The sequence below is a fragment of the Drosophila subobscura genome, chromosome E, assembly GCF_008121235.1.
Source record: "Drosophila subobscura isolate 14011-0131.10 chromosome E, UCBerk_Dsub_1.0, whole genome shotgun sequence".
NCBI classification, from domain to species: domain Eukaryota; kingdom Metazoa; phylum Arthropoda; class Insecta; order Diptera; family Drosophilidae; genus Drosophila; species Drosophila subobscura.
This window is the reverse complement of record NC_048531.1, coordinates 15255145-15268530: the sequence shown is the minus strand read 5'-3', so window position 1 is coordinate 15268530 and position 13386 is coordinate 15255145. Positions and strand designations below refer to the sequence as shown.

Genomic DNA, 13386 nt, shown 5'->3' with positions numbered 1-13386 from the left:
GGAATGCTATTTACAAGGAATACGATACGGCAGACGATACCAAAATATGTTTATAAATTGTTAAGCAAATGCTGTCTGTAAGATTTACATGCAAATACGTATAGCTCAGCATATACGTTGCATAAATTTGAGTTTCTAATTTATAAGGGGAGTCTTACAGGGTCTTGAATCATAAGAAAGTTGTCTTCATTGCGCTTCAAATGATTATAAAAATAATTATAATACACATTTATGGGTGTCCATCATATACTAGATATAGAAATTCAATATTCTTTGTGTCTTCCTTAGTCAAATATGTATGTGTATTTGTGTGTGTAAATGTTATGTATGTTAGGGATCCATAGATGTATGTAAATCCCACTTAAATATGCATTGCAATGTATGGAATTTGAATGTCATCCACTGAGACAGACACGAACGGCAAATTTGTAAATGTTTGCACGATGTGGAAGCATGGAAGAAGAAGAGGAAAAACTACAACAATAATATTACCATTACCCATAATGGACACTAAATAGATTTGTGTGTGTATATATGCTAACTATTGGCATAGGTTCTACCGTGTATAAAGTATAAAAAGTATAATAAATAAATATTTAAATGTTTAACAATATAAATTACTTAACTCTTTTATTTCTTACGCTCGATTTGTACAAAAAAAGGAATGAAAATGTGAAATGAGGCTGAATCTATCCGAAAAACCTTATAAATTGGTTTGTGCGGCTTATCCAAACTGCTGCTGAGGATTTCCAACTTGCTTGGCCACCTGCGAACGATAGCGGAAGAGTGGGCGGAACACATTTATCTCTGCTAGCTCCATGTCATCGGCCGCCTCATCCTCGTAGGCAAGCTCGTCCAATGCTCTCCTCAGGCGGCTCAATGTCCGCTCATATCTGTACACATTGTCGAGGGCTTCGCTGGTGACGATGATGGGTTGTGTTTCCGCCTCTGTGACAGCACTCAGTCTTTGAATCTGCTCTGTGGCTGTGGGGTGGTCTCGGGGATAGGCACACACCATATTGAGAGCGGCGAAGCAGGCCATAAACCGAAAGATTTGCTGTTGGTGTGGTTAATCTCCATTAAATGGATGCGACTTTGAGGCTTACACCGCTCCACTAACCTTTTTTGACAGCATTTTTGTGTGGGAGTTTTCTGCTTTGGGGACTGTATTACCTGTGCTATTAGAATTGAACTGATTTTAGCACGACTGTGGGTTGTAGTGTGTGGCTTCAGTTGACTTGGCATCGCAATTTATACCTACAATTGGCAGCTCGGCTTGCTGTGATTATCACCTCGAGTAGTTCTAATTTATCGCCTTGATTTTCACATCTAAGGCTCGCTGCACTGCAATGTGCCCGGCACAAATTAGCGTATTGGCGCTGAAAATAAGAGCATTTTCCGCTCACAATCGAAACTGGAGGAAGTCGGATCATGTGCACACGGGCCACTGTGTTTTCCTAAGCTCAGTTATTGTCAACAATATTCGCCACTGACTAATACTTATTTGCCCATCACTTGCCCGGTCGCGTGTCTCATCGCATGTAATTATGAGTATTAACTCATGATCATTTGAAACAGTAATTCCCGGTAAGCCGAATCGGCGTCTAATTGAAAAAGTAAATCAAATGGCGAGTGGTGATTTCCAAATATTATAGAATGTGGCACTTACATTCCATATCAATATTATGGCGTTTTTAAGTAGTAAGATAACTACGTTTTATTTTAAATTCGAATAAGTAACTGAAATTTGGACAGTCGCACGTGGGTGAATGGCAAGGTGACCAGTGTTGACAAAACAGTAAACATTTTTGCTCATTTTTTTTTTTCAACCAAATTCTATCAACAATTAAGCATAAGCAAGAACTAAGACTTAGCCAGTCTTGTTGATAATTAATTCAACAATCGTATAAAAATATATTTTCAGTGCTGAAACTTCTATCTAGCCGGTAATATTCAATGGAATATCAAAATTGAGGAATATGACTTTCTTTAGTATATTTACAGTCTATTTCGGTATATCTCTGAGGGTCAGGCGGTATATTTTATCGATAAGTCCGCGGTCACACTGATAGTTAATAAACAAAGTAAAATACACAGCTTCAACTTGTTTAATGTTTATTCAACGGTAAATATTAGTAACGACCATCTAAGATCTTGAACGTGGCCTTATCAATCGAAGGCAAAATCTGTTAGCGGTCTCGTGGCTGTGCTGACAACAAACCGAAACGAAACGCGTTTTTGTCGCATGTCGACCGACGAATACCCTGAAATTGTGAGAGAGATAACAAAAACTATTGGTGCTCTCGTATTAAGAACTTCCATTGTGCAAGATAAATCTATGCAGTCGCGAAGCGAACACATTCAGTTAGATAATAATGCTGCAGAAGATAATGTGCCTGTACTTGTACTTTGTAGTGTCTGTTATCTGCTAGAAACACAATAGACTCCAGCGACCCGCAGGAAAGACACACAAATCGAACTCTGGCTAACTACGCTTCTGAAATTCGCCAACTCAGCAAAATTTGTGTACCGAGCGGAAGCACATTTTATAATTGCGATACTGGAGACATGTACATAGAATGACTCGTGGTGTCACTGCTTGAGTGAATGTTTGTGGAGCGGCCAAACGACGACGTAAACAAAAACGAAAACTACACCAACATACATACGTGTATGTATATGTGAGGCTTCGTTTTGTGATAAAAGCAATATCAAACTCGCTGTTCACTTGAAACTCTATGGCCTCCGGAGAAAACCACAAGAGACAACCGTGACCAACCCACTCTACCTGCCCGACAGCTGCCTTTGAGTCACCCAACTACCTGTTGATTCCAGCCTGCGAATTGTTCGCTCTTTGTTTTTGTAGGTAGCTTTTTAGAACGAAGCCATCACGTCGCCCTGTTCGCTGGACGTGTGCAGCTGCTTCTCCATCAAACGCCTTTGCCAGTCGATGCGACCACCACTGGGAGGCGGACGAACGCGTAAAATGAGCAACAACTACAACGACATACCCTTCGGCATACGGATAGTGCAGAAATTGTCGCGACAATGTTGCCCCCGCCTGCACGCACGCCGAGATTTGCTGTAAGTTGGATGCCCAGGTGTCCGAAGAGCATTCAATATTTACCCGGATTCTATTTTCCAGTTACAAGGTATCAATTTTTGTGCTGACTTTCCTTGCCTATGCCTGCTATCACATGTGCCGCAAGCCGATTTCGGTGGTCAAATCGGTGCTGCAGGGAAACTGTTCATCTGCACAGGCTGCCCAGTTACACGAAGGCCAGGACTGTGGCTATGCACCTTTTGGTGAGTTTCTTGCACGTACTTTGTGTCCGAATAACTCGAATTTGTATCCACAGATGGACCCGATGCCACCAAACTGTTCGGTATGCTGGACTCCGCGTTTCTCTTCACGTACGCCATTGCCATGTTCGCGTCAGGTTTTGTGGCCGAGCGCGTTTCCCTGCGCTACTTCCTGTCAATGGGCATGATCCTCACTGGCGTCTTTACGTACATGTTTGGCATTGCCCGCACCTCGAACATACACAGTCTCTGGTACTTTATCCTCATCCAGATCTGTGCTGGCATATTTCAGACCACGGGCTGGCCGGGCGTGGTCACGCTGGTGGGCCGCTGGTTTGGCAGATCGAAGCGCGGCCTCATCTTTGGCATTTGGAACAGTCACACGTCCATTGGCAACATACTGGGCACCTTGATAGCGGCGCACTATGTGGAAAGCGATTGGGCCATGTCGTTTGTGGTGCCTGGCATAATCATTGGCGCTATTGGCTTCCTGCTCTTCCTGTTCCTGGTGGATCAGCCGGAGATTGTGGGCTGCTATCCGGACAGCGTGCCGCACGAGCGTCGCGTTACCAACGACTCTGACGAGGAGCACGACGACGAGGAACAGGTGCGCCACAACGCTGCCGTAAGTACATATTCCAATGTAGAAAACCAATGGCACACATTTGGATAGTTGCTATTTGTTTGGTGATTTTAATTTCTTAAGTGAATCCATGTTGGCGTGTTTGCTCGGCTGTAGTTGGTGGTCAGGTCTGCTGTGTATGGCATACCCGAAACCGTAAGTGCATGATTCAGTGTTTGCTTTCTACATTGGCTGCTAGACAGTTGGCTTCTGTAATATTTGCTCTCTTTGTTCCACGAATCACCACGAATCAATCAAAGGTCTAATCTCTCTTCATTTTGCAGGAAATCAGCTACAGATCGGCGCCAACAGAGCGCACACCAATCTTGGCCAGTTCTCACTCGCAGAGCCATCAGAGGGAGCACGGATCCGGTCGTCCCATCAGTCTCATCGATGCTCTGTATATACCCGGAGTTGTAGAGTTCTCTTTGTGTTTGTTCTTCACGAAGCTGGTCAGCTACACATTCATGTACTGGCTGCCCTTGTACATACAGTCTTCCAGTGAGTATAAAGACTGCCTCCAGGCAATGGAAAAGTTAATTAATAAGTGTACTTATGACAGGCACATTGGGTCCCACGCTGTCTGCGGATCTGTCTACGCTCTTCGATGTGGGCGGCATTTTCGGGGCCATTGCTGCGGGCTACATATCCGATCTTACTGGAATGTCCGCCACCATCTGCACGGGCATGCTCTTCATAGCATCACCAATTGTAAGTCTCTGCATGAACAGCCCCATTCAGTCGTGTAACTTGTTCCATTTCCATTCAGTTGCTGATGTATCAACAGTACGGCGCATTGTCGGTATCGATCAGCGTGCTGCTGCTCATTGTGGTCGGCATCTTTGTGAATGGTCCGTATGCATTGATAACGACATCGGTGAGTGCGGAACTGGGCCAGCACAGCTCCTTGGAGGGCAATGCCAACGCACTGGCCACTGTGACGGCCATCATCGATGGCACTGGCTCGATTGGTGCCGCTGTGGGGCCACTCCTGGCTGGCCTGATCTCCACCACAGGCTGGCAGAATGTCTTTCACATGCTGATCATAGCCGACATAATTGCCATGCTGTTACTGGGTCGACTGGTCGTCAAGGAATTTGCCTCACTGCGGAGATCCCCAACGCGCATACGCATCGAATAACATGAGGCGGACCCCGAGCCGGTTGTTGTTGTAGTCTGACCTTATTTATTACTAAACATTTTGATAGCCACCGTTTATGTGTACATATTGCATTGTTCATTCGAGAGTGTGCGAGTATCAGAGCTGATCCGATGCTAGTTTTATCCTACCCATTATAGTACATGTCGTCGTATCGCTAATGTTATTTTAAATTGTATTCGTTCAACCAGCCGGAATGTTAACCATTATCCTAAGCTATCTTTCAAGTTTACAATTTTGATATACCATATACCATATGATATATGTACATGTACATATATGTATGTATACCAAATACCCGATATATATTTTGTAATCTTGTGTGTGCGTGCGTGTGTGTCCAGAGTCTCTTCGTTTTAAGTGCCGAACTATCATTAGTAATAGCATAATTCTACTGCTATGTAAATACAGTTTATCCGTACACTTTTTCGTACATCAATAAAACGGAAGGACTGTCCGCCCCCGCACGGCAGGCAGTCCAATTTCTAAACTGCCGGACGGACTTGCTCTTTGATGGAGTTTCACTTTTGCCTGGAAGAACACGTATTGCTCATTCGACCAATCTTTCATCGACTTCTGGCAGAGAACCATCTTTGTTTCTGCGGATGTAACTTTCGGCGGCAATCCTCTTGAGATACTTCACGGTGGGCGCATCATTTTGACTGACGAGCTTGAGCAGAGCACTCCCGGGACGCTGTAGCAGCTTGTGCGGTGCCCCGAACTCAACGATCTGTCCAGCATCCATGACCAGAACGCTGTCGTTGTCCATCACCGTGTGCAGTCTGTGGGCAATGGTGAGGACTGTGCACTTGGCAAACTTTGTCTGAATTGTCTCTTGGATCAGGCCATCAGTCCTAAGGGAGTAGGAACAAAAGTTAATCAAGAACCGAGAAACGTGTGAAAAGAAGTTTCTTACTCGCTGTCTACATTGGCCGTTGCCTCATCCATAACGAGAACCCGATTCTGTCGGAGTATGGCACGGGCGAGGCAGACCAGCTGCCGCTGGCCCATGCTGAAATTGGAGCCACCATCCTGCATGCGACAGGCCAGACCTCCATCCAGACTGGACACATATTTCTTTAGCTTCACGTCATCCAAGGCACTCCACATCGCCTCGTCGCTCTTCTCGCCAAACGGATCGAGGTTGAAGCGCAGTGTGCCCGAAAACAGAACGGGATCCTGGGGTATAATCGATATGCGACTGCGCAGATCGTGCAGACCCAACTGGGCAATGTCCTGGCCATCGATCTCGATGCTGCCCTCGTTGACAGCCAGACGAAACAGAGCCTGAATGATGGAGGACTTTCCCGCTCCCGTGCGTCCCACAATGCCGATCTTCTCCATGGGCTGCGATTCAAAGTTCAGGCCCCGCAGTATGTCCTCCTCTTCGGGTGAGTAACGCATGCGCAGCTCCTTGAAACGAAGATGACCCGCCTGTGGCCATTCGGCCGGAAGCTTCACACTCGCAGCCGTCTCCAGTGGAGGCTCCGACGGCATTTGTGCGTACTCCAGCACCCGCTCCACGCTGGTCATATTGTTCTCCATCTCTGCCGTCTGCCGCATGCCCCACTGGCACATAATCACCAGAGTCATGGACTGCGTAATGGCCAGACCCACATCGCCGCTGTAGAACGTTTGGTTAATCACCAGGAAACTGAAGGTGACGGCCAGGATGTAGACCACACAGATGAGATCTGTCCAGAAGGAGAAGGCCCGATTGGCGCTCACGTAGAGGAACAGGGCCGAAGAGTTTGTGTTCTGGTGTCCATGGAAGGTCTGCTCCAGCTGCGGCATGGCGTCCATCGATCGTATGGTGGTGTGACCATGGAACGTTTGATTCGTATGGGAGTAGATGGGACTTCGAGCTGGATTGGTAGAGGGAAAGTAAACGTTAGTAAGGGGACTGTCAGTCGGATTGGAATGTCAAAGACTTACTCATGCTCTCGATGCGCTTCAGGCTGCGACTGGCTCCTATGTAGAGGGACCGACAGAGATACAGGAGCAGCGCCATTATGGCAGCTGGAATGAGCAGCCAATAATTGGCAATGGCCACAATCACCAGAACAGCCACAAAATCCACCAGGAACTGAAGCGAATCCATCATGGCCTGCGGCAGGGTCACATCCACACTTTGTATGTCGCTGGAAAAACGATTGAGCACGCGACCCGAGGGATTCACATTGAAGAAGTGCATCCAGGCGCGAATGATGCCGTGGTAGAGCTGATCGTGCAGCCGCAGCGAGATGCGCAGACACATGAAGAAGAAGCCAAAGGTGCGCAGCAGATACAGGGCGAGGGTGCACAGCAGCAGCACCGTGTACCAGGTGACCATCTTGGTGCGCGTCGCCTCGTACTCATCCACAGAGTCGTAGCTGCGATCCTCCTCCCAGGTGGCCCAGCGCGAAATGAAGATATCCATGGCCGCCTGGCAGCCGCGCGCGAGTATGAACATGGCCAGCACCAGGCACACGAGGAACGGAGCACCCAGTGCCCGGAAGTAGGATTTGTATGTCTCGTAGCTCACGGCTCCCTGCAGCTGACGCTCGGCGTGCGTATCCTCATCGTCATTCTGTTCGGTGGTGGCGTCAGCCTCGTTGCTTTTGGTTGACAGCTTGGAGGTTCTGTCCACCTGGCTAAGCACTCGCTTCACCTGCTGCTTGTCCGCCTCGATGGCCTCCAGATCGAGGGCCGCATGGTGGCTGATCACATCCTTCAGCTGATCGTAGCTGCCCTGCTGCGTGAGGCAGCCCGACTCCAGCAGCAGCAGGTGGTCCACATGCTTGAGCAGCTGCACATGGTGTGTGACCAGAATGCGCATCTTTCCGCTGAGCAGCCGATTGAAGCACTTGTCCATCAGCAGCTTGCCCACCTGGGCATCCACTGCCGCCAGTGGATCGTCGAAGAGGTAGATGTCCGCCTGGCGATAGACAGCCCTGGCCAGAGCAATCCTTGCCTTTTGTCCTCCACTCAGGCTGATGCCTCGCTCACCCACAACAGTGGCATCGCCACGCGGCAGCAGTTCCAGGTCCCGCTCCAGCTGGCAGGCATGGATCACCGAACGATAGCGCTGCTCGTCGTACGGCTCCACAAAGAGAATGTTCTCGCGGATGCTGCCCTGGAACACCCATGGCTCCTGGGCGGCATAGCTGATCCGTCCGTGAATCTCCACCCGTCCCTCCATCAGCTCGATCTCACCGAGAATGGCGTGGAGGAGCGTGCTCTTGCCGGATCCCACGTTTCCAACGATGCCCACAAACTGATCCGACTTGGCGTCGAAGCTGATGCCTTGGATGTGCGGCCTGCGGCGTTGCTTCGTGCTGGGCTTATCCCAACTGGCGCTGACATTCTTAAAGCTGAGGGATTTCACCTCGCTCTTTACGCAGTGCAGGCGACCTCTCTTCATGGGTTTCTCCTTCTCCGACAGCGTCTCCAGCTGCAGTCCGGGATTGTCCTGGCAGCAGCCCTCCTCCGTGGGCTTCTCGGTCTGTTGCAGAAAGTCCACGACGCGGCCAGCGCTCACCAGTGTCTGTGCCCAGGTGGTAATGGCCATGGGCCAGTAGTGCAGCAGGGAATCGTTCAGGAGACTGTAGTAGGAGGAGAGTATGAACACCTTCTTGGCGGTGACGACGTCGCCCACATAGACATAGGCAATGAGGCTGAGGAAGAGCGATATCTTCGAGATCATGTTGGTGCACTGCAGCGCCGCGTAGATGCTCATCGATCCACGAATAGCCTTCACCTCCAGCTGCCTCACGGCGGCAATCAATCGCCCGAAAGACTTCTCCCAGGCATACATCTTGATCACCTGAATGGCGCTGATTATTTCATTCATCAGCTTGACGCGCTCATCCCGATGCTTGGCCGACTGCGAACGGAAGTGGGCCGCTGCCTTGGCCGCCCATGCCTGGAGGGGAATCAGTATCACAATGAAGGCTATGCCAATGAGGGATGTCCAGCCAATCTGCAGGTACATGATGTACCCAAAGATACAGGCCTCCACGGGTCCCTTCCACAGATCGTGAAAGAAGTAGAAGGTGAGATCGAACTGCGACAGATCGATGGACATCACGGAGATGGCCTGGCCGCCCAGACCCTCACCACTGCTGGCCGAGGCGCGCAGACACTTCCTGTAGACAAGGCCGGCACAGGCCAGCCGTATCCGTGTGCCCACTGCAAACACGTAGAACATGAATGGATGAAACACCAAGGAGGTGACGAGCGAGCACAGAACAATGCCCATGGCATACAAGTACGCGCTCTCCTTGCTAATGGTCGTCTGTCCCTGGGCAAAGTAGGAGATCAGGCCGCCCAGCAACAAAGGCTGAAAGGAACTGCGAAGAAAGTATCCATGTAAAGGCACTCTTTGTGGATTCATTTGCACTACTCACTGTATGGCTATCTCCAGCGCTGAGTAGAGCACACAAACGGGCACAAACTGCCAGCCGTAGACGCGGAAAATCAGGCACATAAGGCTGGGGCTCTTCTTCCGCGACTCCTGCTCCCAGTGGGGCTGCAGATGTCTGGTCAGGCATTCACTGTCGTAGCTTGGCAGATGCTCGTACAACTCGTTGGCGTCCAACTGCTCGTGTCTGCCTTTGGCGAACACGTTACGCATCCACCTGAGAAAGAAAAACTTATAAGTCATACATACATATGTGCTAGGGAAATCAATATCTAATCTATTTATCTTCGATGTGGGACTTAGGGATGACAGGCACTGTAAGCCCTGGCAATACTACGTGCCTATCTACAGGCAATTGTCAGCACAGAAAAGATTTAGCTACCATATATTCGCGAATTCCCTAAGATCGGTAAACCAATCTGCGGCACACTTTTGGGGGGCACTGAGACATAATCCACTTGGTTGTCTATTATGTCCTACACCACTTGAGGGCTTATCAAAAACACACACAATAAATATCACAACAAGTAATTCAAACGATCCACGCGCTCACTGGTTGACCATGGCCATGTCTATGGCTGTGAGGTATAATAGTTTCCGGCAACAACACATAGAACTAATGGGAAACTCACAGGAATAACCACTTGGAGATGATATTTGCTTTTAAAAATGGATTTGTCGCCCGTTTAGGGTTCGTCTGCTTGGATGCATCCATTGCTACGCGGTTGACGGACTACAAGTGAACCACTTCTGGCCATGACAGCTCTTTTAAACGCTCCCCAAACGCTGACGGGAGCTGTGACGTCTGGCTTGCTGATTGTTGTGGCCCGTGGAGCCACCATCTTATAAGCTTTTGCACTAGGCACAACGGCGACAAGCGATAAAGTGGGCAACCCACTTGGCCAGTTCCGCCAACCGCCGCCGGCTAGCTCTTTGATAGTTGTATAGTGATAGTGACTAAGACGTAATCGATGGCAGAGTTTGACTGCAATTTTGATGTCAGCCATGGCAGAATACTTTATTTCTTCCTCTATAAATCTTCTGAGGGATTCTGTGTGGGATCTGGATAAAGGCCTTTTATCGGCCTTTGTTTTGGCACACGGTGTGCTAAATCCAGATAGCATAGCCCCACACACACACACACACACACAAAATGATTGGGGTGGAGGCGACGCTGCATCCTTATCTTATCGAGCTTAATTATTATGTTACTATTATTAATTTTTGAGCCAGACACGAAACTAGATGTTTGGCCAACAGTTCAATATACCCAGATAAGACCAGTTTGGTAGTTCATTCATGACTAAAGTTTTTATGATTCTCAACTACGAATACAAGCAATGATACACGGATACACACAGCACGTGCCACAGGCCACAGGGGATAAGGCACATCGATGGTTAATACGAATTTGGAATGCTAAATGCACAAAACATGAAATTGGCTACAACGAATACTTGTAATTTACGAAATATACACAGACAATTTGGATCAACTCTAGGGCAAGTTATGGAGATCGTATAGCGTGTAGAGCTGTTCCGTGCGGTCGTAGGCCTTCCGGGTGTTCTGAAGCATTTTGGGCAGCATCGCAACGGCACTGGGCACATCATGGCATACGCGATCGAGCAGATCTCCACGCGATGGCATCGCATACATGGCCAGGCGGGCGCCCTTTCGTATTAAAAATGCATGATGCTTACCAAGTGTGTCGTCATAGGCCGTTCTACACACGCTAGCGGTTTTCTCATCGCTTTGCAGGTCTTGCAGACGCTTCAGAAACTCGTAGAAAAACTCTAGATAAGGGAACAAAGACAATCAGCAAATGTGTCAACAGTGTTTAGGGCAACAAAAGCTATCCAACCAACCAAGGCCACGATGGAGACGCAGTAGAGTGCGGCTACCCGAGACATAGCCTTTAGCCGTTAACAGATTAGCATCCCTCTCATGAAGCAGCATTCCTTTAAAGGTCTCGAAATGCGTTTGGCTCTCGTTGTCAGTCTTTCGCAGCTCGTAAAGAATATCTATTTTGTTGCGAACGTCACTGCTCACGAAGCCAAAAATGGTGCCCATAAGCTGGAAGAACCTGCAATGATGAAAAGCATCCAATTAATTTAAGAGTTGATACCTCAAGACCCTCCTCCAGGCTATTCTTACTTCATAATTTCTTCGTAGGCCGCCAGATAGATATCCATGAGGACGTCATCTTCATCCAGCAGGCAGCTGGCAAACAGCTCGGCAACTTTTTCAATATCAAAGCATTCAACATTCGTATTAACCGTCTCTATTGAAGTATTTACAGACATTTTTCAACAGTTTTTTGTTGCACTATTGCAAAATTATTGATGGAGTTTGAATCGATATATGATGGGTAAATCAGCTGTTGGTCACGTCACAAGTATTTTAAAATTCTATTCACAGTCTTATCGATAGTTTCGTGACTGTGAACTGGTATGGGGAAATTCAAATTCCTGAGTATTTCAATTTAAGTTTGTTTTTATTTATATATAAGCTACGGAATATTGACATCTAAGCCGATGATAGATTTCCACTGCCACTGCTAGCCCCTTTTTTCGTGGGACGATACGCAATGACATAGCGCTGGGCCACGGGCAGAGGCTCTGCATAGCCGTTCATATAGGAAGAGTCCTCAAAGAGCACATCATACTCTTCTGTGGCAGTCGCAGGCAGGCGGTGGACAATAGCTTTGTAGAAACAGGTCGTTTGTGGATACAAAGCCATCACTACTGTGTCCTTGGGGAATAGAGCGTGGCCATCGGTCTCCGGATTGGCACGCATCAGGGGCAGCGGAATAACTTTCCTTTTGCTGAGAACATGCCGGTCCTTTTGCTCTTCATCAATATCAATCACATCGTACTTATTTTGGCGATGCAAAAACTGTACTACCTCCGCCAGTATCCAGTTCTCCTCTTCATCGATGCCCTTTGCCAGAGCGGCTACGTTGTCGCCCACCTTTTGGGAAGAAGTAGATAAGATAAATCATTTCCTGCTCACCAGAGGACCGACACTCACCTTGGCCACATAGTTGCCCTCGGCTGGAATAGCTCCGCACAAGGCTGGAGCACGCTCGCCTGGCTTGCTCACAAACAGAGGCAACGTTTGGGCAGATAGTTGGACCATTTTCATGAGGGCTCCACGGCGAATGGCTTCCTTGTTGCCAGCATTGCGAGCTGTGCGGAAGAATGGTACAGGTTTTAGAAATATAAACACAGTTTATCTACGCCTAAACTCACCCTGAATGCGACGCTCATTGCGAATGCTGCGAATTTCGTGGATTTTCGCGAGAGCGGCTCGGATGGTGGCCTCCTCTTGCGAGGTCTCCAACATGCTGGCTTTTAGCAGGGGTTTCACCTTTGCATTGTTTGTCTGAAGCGAACGTACTAGAGTGGAAATTGAGTTCTCTGCCCGGCGTCGCTCCTCATCCACAATGTGAATCTGTTGTTGAATATCTTTCAGGCGATCCTACGGTACAAGCACAATATTAATGTTACTACTCCCTGTCAACCATCATATTGGCTTACCTGAATCTGTTGAGCTGCACTTTCTGCAGTTAGCGGCATTTTTTAATTAAAATTTGCAAATTTATGGAAACAAACAAAAAGTAGCAGTCCGATGATGCATCGTTGAGGGACTATCGACTACCACACATCGCATTCAACATATATCGATAGTGCATTTCTATTGTTTTTGACAGCCAACTTCTTCTTCCTCTTCTTTTCCGCTGAAGTGTCAAAAACGTAGGTCGCAAAGAAAATTATATTCAATAATAAATCCGACAAATTGTTGATTTTCGCAACAAATCGGCCAAATCTGGAAGTGATAATGTGTTTGCCGTGCTTTGAAGTATTTGTAATGTTGAATATTTTCTGTTTTCATGCTCCG

General features: G+C 47.9%; 5 protein-coding genes across 7 annotated transcripts; 1 reads left to right on the top strand and 4 right to left on the bottom strand.

Moving 5' to 3' along the window:
* Positions 1 to 595: 595 nt before the first annotated feature.
* Positions 596 to 1279, bottom strand: LOC117892185. Its single transcript, XM_034798272.1, has 2 exons — positions 1121 to 1279; positions 596 to 1057 (listed from the first exon to the last, which is right to left on the bottom strand). Exons 1-2 carry the CDS (start codon positions 1133 to 1135, stop codon positions 725 to 727), a joined length of 348 nt encoding a protein of 115 aa, XP_034654163.1. The 5' UTR covers positions 1136 to 1279; the 3' UTR covers positions 596 to 724.
* A 774-nt stretch (positions 1280 to 2053) lies between these two features.
* Positions 2054 to 5577, top strand: LOC117892178 (glucose-6-phosphate exchanger SLC37A2). 3 transcript variants are annotated; one of them, XM_034798259.1, is made up of 8 exons: positions 2054 to 2125; positions 2867 to 3084; positions 3146 to 3306; positions 3360 to 3928; positions 4043 to 4081; positions 4210 to 4426; positions 4488 to 4636; positions 4695 to 5577. In XM_034798259.1, exons 2-8 carry the CDS (start codon positions 2951 to 2953, stop codon positions 5064 to 5066), a joined length of 1641 nt encoding a protein of 546 aa, XP_034654150.1. In that variant the 5' UTR covers positions 2054 to 2125; positions 2867 to 2950; the 3' UTR covers positions 5067 to 5577. The 3 variants fall into 3 exon arrangements, with proteins under 3 accessions (XP_034654150.1, XP_034654153.1, XP_034654151.1); XM_034798262.1 differs by lacking the exon at positions 4043 to 4081 and having other exon boundaries at positions 3360 to 3910; XM_034798260.1 differs by lacking the exon at positions 4043 to 4081.
* A 21-nt stretch (positions 5578 to 5598) lies between these two features.
* LOC117892172 (probable multidrug resistance-associated protein lethal(2)03659) lies at positions 5599 to 10235 on the bottom strand. Its single transcript, XM_034798250.1, has 5 exons — positions 10119 to 10235; positions 9473 to 9703; positions 7020 to 9415; positions 6001 to 6949; positions 5599 to 5938 (listed from the first exon to the last, which is right to left on the bottom strand). Exons 1-5 carry the CDS (start codon positions 10199 to 10201, stop codon positions 5635 to 5637), a joined length of 3963 nt encoding a protein of 1320 aa, XP_034654141.1. The 5' UTR covers positions 10202 to 10235; the 3' UTR covers positions 5599 to 5634.
* A 703-nt stretch (positions 10236 to 10938) lies between these two features.
* Positions 10939 to 11931, bottom strand: LOC117892183 (ceramide-1-phosphate transfer protein). The gene is made up of 3 exons (XM_034798270.1): positions 11641 to 11931; positions 11352 to 11569; positions 10939 to 11279 (listed from the first exon to the last, which is right to left on the bottom strand). Exons 1-3 carry the CDS (start codon positions 11787 to 11789, stop codon positions 10984 to 10986), a joined length of 663 nt encoding a protein of 220 aa, XP_034654161.1. The 5' UTR covers positions 11790 to 11931; the 3' UTR covers positions 10939 to 10983.
* A 30-nt stretch (positions 11932 to 11961) lies between these two features.
* Positions 11962 to 13064, bottom strand: LOC117892182 (SAGA-associated factor 29). The gene is made up of 4 exons (XM_034798268.1): positions 13026 to 13064; positions 12738 to 12966; positions 12517 to 12674; positions 11962 to 12456 (listed from the first exon to the last, which is right to left on the bottom strand). Exons 1-4 carry the CDS (start codon positions 13062 to 13064, stop codon positions 12013 to 12015), a joined length of 870 nt encoding a protein of 289 aa, XP_034654159.1. The 3' UTR covers positions 11962 to 12012.
* Between the last annotated feature and the right edge of the window lie 322 nt (positions 13065 to 13386).

What these genes read in the sequence shown, in the direction of transcription:
- LOC117892178 (XM_034798259.1), top strand. Translation starts at nt 2,951, where the DNA reads ATGCGACCACCACTGGGAGGCGGACGAACGCGTAAAATGAGCAACAAC. An exon ending in CACGCACGCCGAGATTTGCT is followed by an intron (nt 3,085 to 3,145) that starts GTAAGTTGGATG and finishes TCTATTTTCCAG; the next exon opens with TTACAAGGTATCAATTTTTG. An exon ending in AGGTGCGCCACAACGCTGCC is followed by an intron (nt 3,929 to 4,042) that starts GTAAGTACATAT and finishes GCTCGGCTGTAG; the next exon opens with TTGGTGGTCAGGTCTGCTGT.
- LOC117892172 (XM_034798250.1), bottom strand. Translation starts at nt 10,201, where the DNA reads ATGGATGCATCCAAGCAGACGAACCCTAAACGGGCGACAAATCCATTT. An exon ending in ATCTCCAAGTGGTTATTCCT is followed by an intron (nt 9,704 to 10,118) that starts GTGAGTTTCCCA and finishes TTTCTTTCTCAG; the next exon opens with GTGGATGCGTAACGTGTTCG. An exon ending in GCGCTGGAGATAGCCATACA is followed by an intron (nt 9,416 to 9,472) that starts GTGAGTAGTGCA and finishes CTTTCTTCGCAG; the next exon opens with TTCCTTTCAGCCTTTGTTGC.
- LOC117892183 (XM_034798270.1), bottom strand. Translation starts at nt 11,789, where the DNA reads ATGTCTGTAAATACTTCAATAGAGACGGTTAATACGAATGTTGAATGC. An exon ending in GCCTACGAAGAAATTATGAA is followed by an intron (nt 11,570 to 11,640) that starts GTAAGAATAGCC and finishes TCATCATTGCAG; the next exon opens with GTTCTTCCAGCTTATGGGCA. An exon ending in GCGTCTCCATCGTGGCCTTG is followed by an intron (nt 11,280 to 11,351) that starts GTTGGTTGGATA and finishes TCCCTTATCTAG; the next exon opens with AGTTTTTCTACGAGTTTCTG.
- LOC117892182 (XM_034798268.1), bottom strand. Translation starts at nt 13,064, where the DNA reads ATGCCGCTAACTGCAGAAAGTGCAGCTCAACAGATTCAG. An exon ending in GTGCAGCTCAACAGATTCAG is followed by an intron (nt 12,967 to 13,025) that starts GTAAGCCAATAT and finishes CTTGTACCGTAG; the next exon opens with GATCGCCTGAAAGATATTCA. An exon ending in AGGGCAACTATGTGGCCAAG is followed by an intron (nt 12,457 to 12,516) that starts GTGAGTGTCGGT and finishes TCTTCCCAAAAG; the next exon opens with GTGGGCGACAACGTAGCCGC.